Source organism: Pinus tabuliformis, chromosome 1_2 (genome assembly GCF_031772625.1).
Source record: "Pinus tabuliformis cultivar Carrire ecotype Pingquan chromosome 1_2, CPIR1, whole genome shotgun sequence".
NCBI lineage: Eukaryota > Viridiplantae > Streptophyta > Pinopsida > Pinales > Pinaceae > Pinus > Pinus tabuliformis.
In genome coordinates this window covers 1,146,899,818-1,146,914,631 of record NC_142298.1, presented here as the reverse complement: position 1 = coordinate 1,146,914,631, position 14,814 = coordinate 1,146,899,818, and the positions used below count along the sequence as shown (strand labels likewise).

The following is a 14,814-nucleotide window of genomic DNA, read 5'->3' as shown; positions in this document are numbered from 1 at the left end:
GAATATGATTTTTGGAGATTATAATCTATGAAGTGCCATTATTTACATCAAATATTAAGAATGTTATTGATTCTTTTTACTACAAATTTATATTTAAGTTTAGAATAGATTCTAAAACTATATTTTAATTGCATTATGCGAAGTATATAAGATCATGCAATAATTGATATTAATCAAGATAAATCCTTTTTTCTATTTATATTGCACTAAGTTCCTTGCAAGTTCAAAAAGACACTAGGTTGGTCAACTAAGTGATTGTATCCATATGATTCCATCCTAGTTTTAGTAGAAACACACAGAAACATTGTCAATAAGTAAGAGAGAAATCACTAAGGAAAGAAATAAATGCAATTTAAAAGAGACTATAAAGATCATAGTGTCTATTAGCTCCACAATGAGCTTATAATTTCTTTATATCTTTCATTATAATCTATATTTATATGAATAAGAAAGGCACAATTCTTCATTTCACTTGAGCTTTCACAATATGATGTTCTTCAAGATAAATTTAGTGTTCAATAGTTTTGCAACATATTAAATGATTTTATTTATTAAATGTTGTGGTTAGTTTTTTAAGCTAAGCACAAGGGGGCTTCACCTTGTTGACCAATGCATTATCACATATATTCATAAAGGGGGCTGCAAAATTGGGAAGAATTAAATCAATACATATTTTAGGCATTGTAGAGTTGGGGGCATGGGGGCGTGTAGAGTATAATGGAGCTTATAGGTATTGGGGGTTATAAAAAGGGGTATCTAGTAAAAATTATGGATATCTAGTAAAAATAAGGATATTTTTTATTGGAAAGATGTATTGGGAGGGGGCTTTAAAAATGGATTTTGGGAGGTATTTATCAATATTTAGTGAAATTAGAGGGAAATTCTTTAATATCCCATTACTGTGTGTATTATGCCATAGGTTCATTAAGTGAATGCTTCATGGCTAATTATAAGAAAAAATGTTGTGAAATTGAGTATACATTCGTTGTATAACAAAAATCATTTTAAATATATTTTAATGAACCATCCATTAGAATATCTAAGGTAGTTCATAAATGGTATGGTATCATAGTTGTTTTGTTGAGGCATTTGTGTTTGTTAAGTGTAATATATAATTACCCTACTCAACAAATCTAAATCCAAGTGGCATATCCACCATTTTGATCTATATATGAACACAAGAGGAAAAAATATGTAGTGATAAGCCTAAAAAATGACATAGGAGCATAGGGAAAAAGTTATTGATGAAGAGATTTAAAATTTACAAGGTTGGAAGCTCGATTCGTAGATATTTCCAATAGTTACTAGTAACTATTCTTATGAGCAACATTGATCCCTTTCTAAAGCACTCCAACACTCATGAGATATTAGAAGAATGGGAAATTCAAGTAAAGAGAAAGAAGAACCAAAACTTGAAAAGTAGAACTCTAATAACAATTCTTCTCAACCCTTATTCAAAGTGGGAGGAAAGGTCAACATGAAGCTCTATAAAAGTGAGATAGAAGAAATTAAGTTAAATCAATTGTTGCAACAATTAGTAGTCTATTTCAGTGTGCATAATATGTGAAAGCAAGATGAATAGGATTGCAAGAGTCGGCCTAGAAGGTCATGCACATAGATGATGGGAAAGTTATAATGAGACACTTAGAATATAGAGGGAACGAAAGCAAAACCAATTGTGAGATATTAAAGGGCCTCCTTAAGTCTCAATTTTACTCTATTAAGTATGAAAATGTCCATGCAATCAAATGTAACTATATCCAACAGAGGAAAGGGAAAAGTGTACAAAATTTTGCTACAAAGATTACAAGTAAGCCATCCAGTTATAAATCTTTCCCAAAAACCTAGATGTGTACATCAAGTAACATTTTGGCTTCACAACGATAAAAGGGGATAAGTCATGCTATTGAATCCTAATATTATACATAAGGTCCATGCATATAAGCTCAATATATTGAAGACAACAAGATAAAAGTTCTTCTAGGTGGTTGAAAGCAATATGACGAACATAGTGCTTCCAAAAAATGTTAAATATTTAATACTAGATCTAGTTTATCTATACCTTAACAATTATCTTATACCTAGAAATTATTTACTCAATAAAATTTGAAAATTGCTAGAAAATAAAATTATTGGTTTTTAACTTTTAGAAAGTAAACTTGTAGTAAAAATAAAATAGGGAAATTAATCAGTCACACTACAAAAGAAAAATTATGCCCAAAAAAAAATTCCTTCAGTTTATATTACTCAGAAAAACTAGGGCTATACCCACAGAAAAATTATAGTTGTTGGAACTTGGAAATTGAACCCTCCATAAATTCGGGCTCAAGGAATTTGACCTACTAGAACTCGACCCTCTTGGAAGATTCCAACCCTAGATAAATCGGCTTATCTCACCAACAAACTTGGACCCTTCTTCTCACCTTGTATGGCACTTGCGCACTTGAGAAAACTGGCCCTTACAATTTCGGTCCACCTCTCCAGTAATTTGACCTCTCGCCTAAACTTGGCCTCCCTGAAAATTTCTCCCAACATTTCCTTGTTGCGATCCTTTTCCCTTCTCTTCAGTCCTAGAGTCTCTCACTCCTTGAGAAAATCACTCTCTCAACAATTACAATGTAATATGTCTTCATCCTCTCCCATATGTTCTCTTTGTAATTTCTCCATGAGCCAAATCCCTAATCTCCAAAGTGATTGAGGGCTAGGATTAAATCCTAGCTTTCTTTGATCAATAGTAGGTATTAGATATAATTCACTTAAATAATCAACTATTCATTCTTAGAAAAACGTTATCCCAAAGTCAACTTTAATTAAATAACTAATCAATGTACTTTTTCCTAGGTCAAAACTTGGGAAGGAGATCATATTAGTTGCTCCTTTCGAACAACTACCTAAAGAGGACTTCTTCTCCTACATGAACGACACTAGGCTATGTAGAAGACCTTCCAAAGCTACTCAACAAGAAAGGAAAAATTACTAACTTTTGTCACAATTGCAATATTTATGGTCACAACAAAGAAAATGTTGGGAGTTACATCAAGAGTTGAGAATCACAAATAAGGACAATGCAAGAATACGAATCTTCTAAGCATGGGAGTAGGATAGATAATATCTTAGATTGCACAAGAAAAATATCTACAGAACAATGCAAAAGGAAGTGAACCTAAACAACCTTCATCATAATGAGGTAAAGGAGATGATGAGATTATTCCATATCTAGATTTAGATAAGAAGAACAAGGTAGATTCTTTGATCAATATTGGTTCATAAGAATAACCTAATTGTAGAGGACTTGGTAAGTAAGCTTGGTGCATGGTCATCCTCATTTGTACCCATTGGGATGGATGAATAATGATGTTGAGTTAAAAGTTACTAAGCATTATCAGCTTAGTTTTGTTATTAGTGAAAATTTTATTGGTGAAGTGGAAGTTGGTGCAGTGCTCCTTGGTGTTTGTGGTTTCAGTGTTTGGTAGCCCCTATATTGTATGAGGGATGTCATCTTAATGAGGAGGGCCAGTCAATACCACTAGGTAAAAAATGTGAAATTCTTCATCATCTGTTCCCATGAGGGAAGTCTAAGATCTCTCTTTGGTGAGTGCCCACCAAGCTAAAAAATTGTTCAACTCATACAAGGAGTATATACTATTCTTCTTTTTCATAGAACTAGAAAGAACATACCAAATATATGGGAGTGAAGGAATCCTTAGAAGGAAGTATGAAAAAGTAGAAATAACAATTGGCAGAGCCTTTGTGGGTGTTGAAAGAAGTGTTCCATGAGCTAAAACAAATGCTAACAAAGAGGGAAGTGGAGCATAAGGTATAATTACTACTAGATTACACTTTACCAAACATAGGATTGTAGAAGAAGTTCATATTTGAATCAAAAGAAGAAGTTCCAAGATTTGTTGGAGTAGGAATTAGAAAGCTAAGTATCTCTCCTTATGGGTCACTTGTTATAACTTATTTTGGATTCTAGGAAGGAAGAGATATCAAGAATTTTTATTGATTACAAAGATATCAATAATATCATCCTTTGTGATTGGTGCCCTTTTCCAAGACCAATGGTTTGTGGGATTAGCCATAACATGCAAAATTATTCATCAAGTTAGATTTGAAATATATACACCAACATGTTCATATTAAAGAAAAATATAAATGGGAAAAATCCTTCCAGACAAGGCAAGGTATATACAAATGGATAGTGACACATTTTTGTTTGATGAATTCTCAACAACTTTTATGCCTATAATGAATGACATGTTTCATCCATTTAGAGATTCATTTTCCATGGTATATTTATATGACACGATAATATTAAATTTTACGTTGGATGAGCTTATTGTATATTTGAAGTATATAATGGATATCGTGAGGAATCACAAGTTGCTAGTGAATATGAAGAAGTATGAATTTGCCAAAGAATTCTTGGTGTAATTGGAATACATGGTTGGTGAAGGTGATTTGGAAATTGATCCTACAAAAATAGAGTTCATCCTCAAATGATACACCCCTACTAATGCCACTAAAGTCAAGGTTTTGTGGGATGAATCTAATATTTAAGAAATCCCACAATATCATTTTTTGTTGTGGTAGCAACACCCCATGTTATATCATCTAATGGTAAGAGTTTCTAGTGGGGTAAGAGTTAGCATAAAGAATTTGAGAATTTGAAGTAGAATTTTAGTAAAGTATCATTCTTAAGATTTCACAACCCATAGAGGCCATTTGAAAAGGAAATTGATCCAAGTGTGAATCTTATGCAGGTAGTGTTAATGCAAGGTATAAAAATGATTTTCTATTGTTCAAAGTTGTTCCATGAGGTAGAACTAAAATACCCTGTCTATGATGAGGATCTTTATGTCATGTTGTAGATAGTAAAGAAGTGGAAACATTACTTATTGGTCAAGGACACCATTATCTATATTGATCACCAACCTCTACAATATATACAAACCAAGAGTAATCTCTAGCAATAAAAAAATTTAGAGTATATGAGATTTCTACAACAATTTTGTCTAATAATCGAATATAAAAAGGGTATAATTAACAATTTGACACATGTGGTATCAACACTGCTAACTCCAAAAATTATAGTGATAGTCACAATTATGCACATAGCAACATTCACCCATGAAGCATGTAAATAAGAGTTATTTGAAGATGAGGTGTCAAAATGTGTGAATTAGTAGCTACAAGGTCAACATAAAATAGAAAATAAAAACAACAGAGTTGATTACAACCTCTTGGGTGGATTACTCTACAACATGGGGAAGTTGTGTGTCTTAAAGGGATAAAAGAATGTAATTGAATAGAGGGAACCACAACTTCAAAACTTCTAACAATTTTGGTGTGGGGAAGATCGTGACCAACTAATAGAGGTATGTATACTAGCTTGAGATGTAGGAAGTAGTTAGATTTATTAGAGATGATATATCAGTTGTATCCACAAACCAAGTAAAAGGAAAAAAAGACTATATAATGTACTTCAATATCTCTAAGAATTCGAGAAAGTATATTGATGAAATTTGTTGAGGATCTATTAATGACAAGAAGAGGGTAGAACTAATTATCTATGGTAGTCAATATGTTTAATAAGATGTGTGCCTTGATGCCTTGAAAAAAGACTACTAAAGGACAAGAAGTAGTAGGTTTTTACTTTGAAAAGGTCTAGATGCACTTTAGGATATCAAAGGGTATCACCTCTAATAAAGATAATAGTTTCCTTGGTATGTTTTGAAGTGTAGCATGGGAGAATTTGGATACTAAATTGAAGAGATATATAACCTTCCATCCCTAAATAAATGGCAGATGGAGTTGGCGATAAGGAATTTGGTTCAACCTTTTAGAGGTACAATAAAAAACATCCAAGGACACAACATTACAAAATTGTTATATAAAACACTCTTACAATCAGGTTATTAATAGTTACATTGGTAAGTTTCCCTTTGAAAAATTTGTTTTAAATATCTTCCACCTTCACCTTTAGATATTGTGTCTAGTTTACATGAAGTAAAGAAAGTAGGAGCCTCAAGTGATGTGTTGAAGGTCAAGAAGTTTATGGGTAGGATTAAGCAAATACACTTACATATTCAAAAGAAATTAGAAAAATCCTAAGAGAAATACAAGGCCATGCATGATTAAAACATGATTGGAAATGTATTCGAGGTAGGATAATGAGTTTGGTTGCATCTGAATAAAGAAAGGTTGTAGAGATCATGGAAGAAAATAAAGCCTTAAGATATGGGCATTTTGAAGTATTAGAAAATGTAGACAAAATGCTTATAAACTTACATCCATATATGTTCATTCACATCATATTAAATATAGAGAACTTGAAACTCTATGAACCATCTATTCTTGATGATGAAGAAGAGTACTTAGTATTAACTTCCATGGAACACTTGACATTAGATGCTTGAGAGGATTAACATAACACATGATTCTATGAAAGAAGATATAATGAATATAATGGGTCATCAAGAAATTTGGTAGTTAGGATTCTAAGGGGAACTACTATGCAAAGACAAGTGTTGCTCTCAGGAGAAAGTTAAGGAAATACTTCCATATCTTGGCACATTGTACTGATTACTTTATTTCTTTCATGGATTTCAACACTTGGTGATGCTAAGAGATAGAAGAAATCTCCAATAAAGTGCACATGTGACACAATGTTAGTGAAACCATTCACACTGACTTAACCTAGAGTTAGTCAAGTCTTACCTATATAGGAGTTATGCATATATTGGATTGATAACCAATCTTGGGCCATAACCACATCATAAGGTTATTTTCCTCCATGTCAAATGTTAGGAAAAAATTGGAAGGTTTCTATTGAGGCCCCAATAGCTTCCCAAGTCATTAAGACTTGAAAGCCCCTCCTTTTACTTTTCAACTATTGTTTTTTCTTGTCTTTAACTTTATGATCAAAGGGGGATGGAATTTTTGGCTGGCCATTGTTGATACTTTTCATTTTTCATGCATTCTGATTGATGAGTTAACTCAACTATGATCTTTTGTTTCTTTACTTCTAAGGTCTCTAGATTACTCTCCTTACATTCTGGCCTGTGCTTGTTTCGTATCATTTCATTTCTTAAGAGAATATAATATGAAACAACTATGTAAGAGATCCTTTGTGATGTTGAATTTTGTTTTTCATTTGAAAACTTTGTTACATTTACCTTCCAAGACTATTAAAAAGCTTATAAAAACGATATTTAATATTATCTTACAATCTTATAAATTACATTTTCTTTTTTACTAAATTTTATAAAATTTAATATGAAAATTCATTTTTATTTTAATAAAATTAATTTTATTATTAAATCAAACTTGCATTAAAAATATATTTTTAATATATAATGAATAATCTTCTTATTTATTAATAGGATTACAATTTTTTTATTAATATTTTTAATAAAATCATTTTTCCATTTCTTTTGAACTTAATATTTAATTAATATTATAATAATAATCATTTTATTTATTAACATTTCATTTTTCCATAATTTTTTTTCAATCTAATAAATTAAATATACAAATATTAATAATGGTATATTAATATTTCGTAAAATACATTTTTACTTTTCATTAAACAGGAGGGAATGTTACATTATATCCCATTCGACATACTCTTTATTTATGTCATTTTCAAAATGCAGTGTAAAGAATAAATGTATAATTATTAAATTGGGTTGTTGCGTGTGTTAACATATTTTTTTTTCCATAAATAAATGGGAATGGAAGGAATATATTTTTCATATTAATAAATGGTATTTTTAATATGTTTTTTAATTAATATAATATTTTTAATTATAATAGCAATATTTTTATTAAAAATAATAATAAGAAAATTTGCAAAATACAAAAAAATTATCACCAATAAATATATCAATGTGCAGAGAGTGATTTTTACAATTTTATATTAAAAAGCCGAAAAGAATAATAAAAAACCTAAATATATTTTCATAATAGATTTTTCAATAAAACAAAAATTAAATAATAATTGTGTTTCAATGAAATAAAATAAAATAATAATGGTATTAAATTAAATTAAAATGTTGTTTTTTAATATTACAATAATTTTTTTTTATATTAATGAATTAAAAATATTAATAACAAAATTCAATAGGCATAATATGCACTAAAAGTAAAATATTTCATCATAAAATTTAAACATAAATAAAGAAAGAGAGATATTTCTTATTCTATTGATAAGTGCTTTCTAATATTAATAATAAAAATAATTGAATATGTATATATATAGATAGAGACATATTATCTCATGGATATATGTTTTTTACTTTTCAGTATGAGGGAGCATGTTTTAAAAATAATTTATTAATAAAAAAATATTTTAATGCGGATAATGTGGATCATAAATAAAACACTTCAATGGTCGTGTTGAGTAAAATATTTAATGTTAACTATGTATATACGAGCCTAGTTCCATTTAACCATGGATTTATCAAGCACCGAGAAGGATCGAATATCTTGTAGTGCAAAACTCTTTTTTTAGTGCAAAACCTAAGGAAATGTTTGCACCTCTAGAGATTTGTTCCCTTTAGGTGCTTAATAAATCTAGAGTTAAGATGAATCTAAGTTGGTTTGATATATATAAGCTAAGTAATTAAAGTATATTCTACTTGAAGCTCTATTGCTAGAGTGTAAAATCCAATAAGCTCCTCTCTTATAATGTAAAACTTAATAAAAATATATGCATCTGTCTTTGCAGGAGCCAAGGATATTAGCTATCCCCGGTTTAATTTTATTTTTAATGTTATCATTCGATCTCCTAAATGAAACTCAATAATAATTATATGTAAACTAAGTTGTTATGAACATTTAAGAGACATATTCCAATGACTTTTCATGTAGATGTTAAAACCAGTGTTTTAAAAAATGGTCGGCTCGGAACCGACTCGGCCGAGTTGGTCTGAGCCAGGCCTCAAAATATCAACCCAGCCAAGTATTCGGTTCGGTCGGCCGGGTTAATACCAAACCGGCCGAGTTGTCTAACAACTTGGCTGGCTCGGTATTAACCCAGCCGGCTCAGTGTTAACCCAGCCGGCTCGGCCGAGTCTGTATTAACCCGGCTGAGTTACGTACAGCGGCCCAGGCACATAAAAAACAATGTTTTTTTAATTTTTTTATTAATTGCTTGAGTGCCGCAGGGAAAAGGAGGCCAGAACAGGCAGCAGCAGGCCTTTCTCCCTCTGTCCAACCTAATGCAGTCCCTATTTTATTCAAAAACTCTAATTTAATTCAAAAGAAAATAAGAATTCTGGGACTGTTTGACATATTTGGTATTTGGATATCTTAATGTTGTAATTTGAAATCTGAAAATTCATCAGTAGCATAATTTTCTCTTCATTTGCATTTCAAATTAATTTGGGCTTGTTTAAGGCATTTGGCATAGAGATAGCTCACTGTTGGCATTTTGGAATTAACTAGCTCACTTGGCATCTTAAGTAGTCTCTGCTGTCCTAATTATCATTCATAGTTAGCTTACTGCTGTCCTAAAGTTACTCATTTGTGTCATTTAAAAAATTGAATACATAGCTAGCTTTAAGTGCTCTCATTTGCTCATAAGGTTGTTGGCATTGGAAAATAAATATCTTGTTGAATATTTGATACAATAAGCCTTGGTATAACTCTCTTGTCTCATTGCTAATAAATCTTGTTGAAAGGTAACCTTACATGGGCACTTAGGCTCTAAGGGACTTGCTACTTGGGCATTGATTAAAAATCTCAATTGTTGGTAGTTTTTATTGAAGTAGACTAAGAGCATTTACAAATCTCACGGCTTCTTTGGATACTTGTCTTTAGCATCTCACACTGAAACATGGCAAATTGTATTTTGTTGTTATCTCTAGTTGGCACTTTGTTGCTATTAGCTTATAGTGTTGCTATCTTGAGCATATTGATGAATCATTTCTGTTGTTGGGCATATCTTGATATCATATTAGCATTTGTTTTATTGTTAAGATTATCTCTTGGATATTATTGTCGAGTACTTGTTTTCTTAGTTAAAAATTTGATCATAACTTAAAGTACTAAATCATTAAGAGAATCTTAGCCTAAAAATCACTCTCCATCCTTGCATCACATTCTAAGTTAACTTGCATTAATAACTTACCTCCAAGCATAAGCTTGGTTGATACTAGATAGACCTCTAGGGCCGCCCTTTTCATCTAGCTTGAGGGGCTTAGTAACTCTTAAGTGGTTAATAGTGTGGCTCTGACTTTGATGATGATCCAGAGATTGATCCAGATGATCTTGGCTCCTTTGGCAGTAGCTACTAGCCAATAGTACTGGTCACAATTTACTTTTGTTGTAGAGGCCATTTCTAGCCTCCTTGGTTATGTGTTTTTGTTTTGATCTCTGTATCATGATTCATGATCATGTATGTATTGGACAATGCATTGGGTGTCATTTTGATATAATGGATATATTCATGAGCCTACTTTGATCATATGTGGTCTTCCATCTATATTCTAATGCTATGTGTTAACATGAATGAAAATCTTTAAAATTATGTTTTTTTATAAAAAAAAATAAATATTTAATGTATTTTTTACAACGACCGAGTCATTGAAATCGAGCCGGACGAGTCGATACCGAGTCAGAGTCGGAGTCGACCCTCGGCCGAGTCGGTGTCGGAGTTGGAGTTTTAAAACACTGGTTAAAACCAATTGACATAGTCTAAATTGATCAAGTCCAATCAATTTTAATGCCAACAAAAAATATAAACAAAATCTAGGATTAAGTGCACCATATTTTATGTTTTTGGTGATTGCATTTCTCTTCACACTCATGAGTAAAATATCAAACATATAAAATAAAATGAAGAAACTCATAACTAAAATTTCAAACATATAAAATAAAATGAATAACATAGAAAACGACTTGGAAAAATCTAATCTTTGAAAACTATGTAACAAAGTGAGTAGGGATGTTTTTCCCAAGCCATACATAGAAAGCATGCATATGCAAAGATGTAAATTCTTTGTGTATTGTGCCTTTATTGAGTGGTTTTCTTGGCCGAATCTAGGTAAAACCTTTTGTTGCAATGAATGTCTCACATTAGAAAAGAATACTTTTAAATAAGCCACATTAGAAAAGAATACCACGAGTTATGAAAACCTGGAGTCCAAAATCCCCCATACGTAAATTTATTATTTTATCTCATTTATTTTAATTATTAATTATTATTTTTTTATTGTATTGATTTTTAACGTAATTTGACCATTAGAGAAGAATAACATGGGAAAACCCATGAGTTGTGAAAATCTAGAGCCCAAAAATCTCCATCCATAAATTTACTATTTTATGCAATTTTATTTTAATTATTAATTATTTTATTTTATTTTTATTTATTTTTAATGTAATTTGAACATTGAAGAAGAATAGAATGGGAAAAACCATGGGTTGTAAAAACACAAGCTCAAAACCTCCACAAAATTTACTATGTTATCTCAATTATATATATATATATATATATATATATATATATATATATATATATATATTAAAAACATATTGACATATTTAAGTCTTGAACATCTAACTTTTACACATCTAACATCCAATGCCTACACATCTCTCTCATACTAGGTTGTAGAGCACCTCTCGGAGAAATTATCTTTCTTTCTTTCCCTTTTTAAGTGCATAGCCAAGCGAACCGCCAAATTGGTGTATAAGACCCCCTTGTTTACGGGATAAGGAACTCATGTCCATGTAGTGATTTGACTGCTAAAGTATATGGAGGTGTGTCTACTCTATTCCCGTCTCGATCTCTACTTGTGATATATTAGGAGGAATCAAATGTTTTTAACCAATAAGCTCACTTGCTCAAATAAAAAAAATAAATCTTATGGTTAAAACATTTTATTAATGTGTTGCTCAAAACTAACCAGAAGTGTAATTCCTACCCCATATATATATATATAACACCATCATAGATCCATGTTAACCCCATATCTATCATGTGCCAAGAGGGATCAAATCTCTCAAGGCGCAAACCTTTTTTCAAGTTTTGCACTCTAAAAAAAGGTTTGCAACTCAAAATATTTAATCCCTCTCGATGCTTGTTAGATTTGGGGTCAACACATGGCTCTGTGTTAGTGATAATAATTAAAAAATCTCTCTCTCTTTCACTCATATACACATAATGATATAGAATAAGATAGAAAATTAATAGTATGGAACTTGTATTTTAATATTCAATGATATAATAATAATGATGATGATCTAATTTTAAGGTCACACCAAGCTAGATGTGTAATTGGTGTAGGGGAACCCCACATTTCTTAGAAAAGGGACCCACCCTATGTAATGATTTGATTGCTAAAGTCTACATAGTTTACCCCCTCTAAATCTGAACTTGTGGCTTTTTAGGAGAAAACACCTAACCATCAGGTCCACTCAAGTAAGGTAGCCTACTTTTTATGAACCCCACATTTCTTAGAAAATGGACCCACATCCATGTAATCATTTGATTGCTAAAACCTATGGAGTTGTATATAATCTATTCCTCTAAATTTAAACTTGTGACTTCTTAAGAGAAAACACCTAACCATGAAGTCTACTCAAATAAAATAGCCTACTTTCTCTATACAAAATTAGATAGTGTCCTTATTTTCCTCCAATTTGAGTGTATAGTGTCCCATTGTCCTCACATTTTAACAAAGAGAATATTGAAAGATGAATATCCATCCAAAAAAAAATGTAATAACAAAAAGCCTCAATCCCATGCGTCTTATAAACTTGCTATCATCTTGGAATAGGGATAAGAGAATGTAAATAAAAATATACTATTATTAACTAACAAAATGCATAAATATATAGGGATTTAATACAAGATACCAACCATGTGCGGATTAACAAAATGTGATAACCATTCCGAAAATTTAGGTAAAAAAGTGTTTCGATACTCCATTGTTGGGTTCCAATATATCTATAATGAGGATATTTGAATGAACCAGACTCTCTTAGTTTGTTTCAACAGTCTTTGAAAATCGGAAATGTTTTTATAGATATTTGAATGAACCAGACTCTCTTTGTTTCAACAGACTTTGAAAATCGGAAATGTTTTCATTTTTATTTCAACAGACTTTGAAAATCGGAAATGTTTTCATTTTTAATAGATTTTATTCTAGGCTATGTACTGAATTTAATGGGCAATATGTACTGAATTTAATTGGATGGCCCATTTTAGAAATATTTCAAAATATGAAATTTCTATTTTAAAATTTTAAAATATTCTTAAAATCTACTGAACATTACCAAAATCTACAATCTAGATAACCATGAACATTACCAAAATCTACAATCTAGATAACCCTGAATAATAATGGCAAGCCTAGTTATAAGCAATTTTGTGACTGGTTTACTCAAAAGTCGACCCACTATGGAAACGTTCATGGATTTCTTTAGTAAATTTGAAGTGCTAGTATTCCTCAGAACAGATCAAAGGGCAAATTTTGGCGCATTCCCACGTGATTGGAGGCTATGGTTCTTGACTCTCATGCAACCAGAGTTGGGGAAGGAATGCCTGAAGTCATTTTGGCTCTTTGACGCAAATTTTCAAAGATATCAAAGTTAAGAACTGCCTCCTGCACTGGACAAGTTGGTTATTCAAAGGTATTCATCACAATTTTATGAACTGAGGACTTCATTTGGATATTAAGAGATTTCCTGAAGACGATGCTGTAAACCTCAATGAACTTCTCAATAGGATCATCTTGAATCACCTACGCACCAGTCGGATCTTTCTATCCTACATAACATATTTGATCTTCACACAGAGAAATGTAGTGGAAATCCATGGACAGCCAAAGACCAACCAAACAGAGAGAAAACACATGAAACTGCAGACAGAAAGACTTGCAGCAGCAAGAAGAAGAAATAATAATAATATTAATTGATCTTCACACAGAGAAATGTTGTGGGAATCCATGACAGCCAAACACCAACCAAACAGAGAGAAAACGCATGAAACTACAGACAAAAAGACTTGCAGCAGCAACAACAAGAAGAAATAATAATAGTTACCTCAGCTATCTTGCAAGTAGAATAATGTCCTTCTTTTCCCCAAGCCTTGGCAACAGGAAAAAGAGCCACGCCAACAAGAAGGAGAAACAACAAATCCGTTCTAAGCCACATTAAACACCCAAATTTGCCCATTATTTCTGAAACCTCTGTAATGATCTTCTGTAACTCCTAAAATGCTTTATGTTGCAAGATGCTAATGCAATATTCACTCAAGAAATGCTAACACTACTCAACAAAACAACAGCTATAATTACACCCTTCATCTTCTATCTCCTGCAACAACAATTTATAAAAATTTTGAATGTGAATGTCAGGAATCCAATTAGTGCAATTAACTACTCTTCACAGATTGCATAGACAGCGCTGGGTTGCGTGAGTTTTTGGCATATGCTTTTAGGTTAAACAATATTATGTGATGATAAAAATAATCTGAAGATGGTTATATTTTAGTAATCTATCACATTTATGTTGGATTTTTACTTATGAGGTGGAGGTCTTGTTCATAAAAGTAAGATTAGGTCTTGTTAAATTTTGCAAATCCGTTTAAACAACTCCTTTTTCCTTTTTTCAATGGTATATTGCAATTGTCTGAATTTCGTTCGGATTAATATATCTCTATGAGCGCATGCGAAAGTTCCCTCCATTAAATCTGGTAACTGACTGTGAAGGGGGACCAGTCCTTGAATCTAGGGAATATGCCAAGTTTGCAGGTGAAGAATATCCAAGGAATATGTGGATAACAAGCGTGATTTACATGTTTAT

The 14,814-nt window shown here is 31.4% G+C and overlaps 1 protein-coding gene across 1 annotated transcript in view; it reads right to left on the bottom strand.

The window, feature by feature from the left end:
- The window catches only part of LOC149210272 (endonuclease 2-like), a 128,610-nt gene extending 114,173 nt beyond the window's left edge, over positions 1-14,437 (bottom strand). Inside the window, exon 1 of the mRNA XM_089394390.1 lies at positions 14,053-14,437. Within this exon, the coding sequence (XP_089250516.1) occupies positions 14,053-14,184 (132 nt within the window). The 5' untranslated portion in view covers positions 14,185-14,437. The remainder of the gene's footprint in view (positions 1-14,052) is intronic.
- Positions 14,438-14,814: the final 377 nt, after the last annotated feature.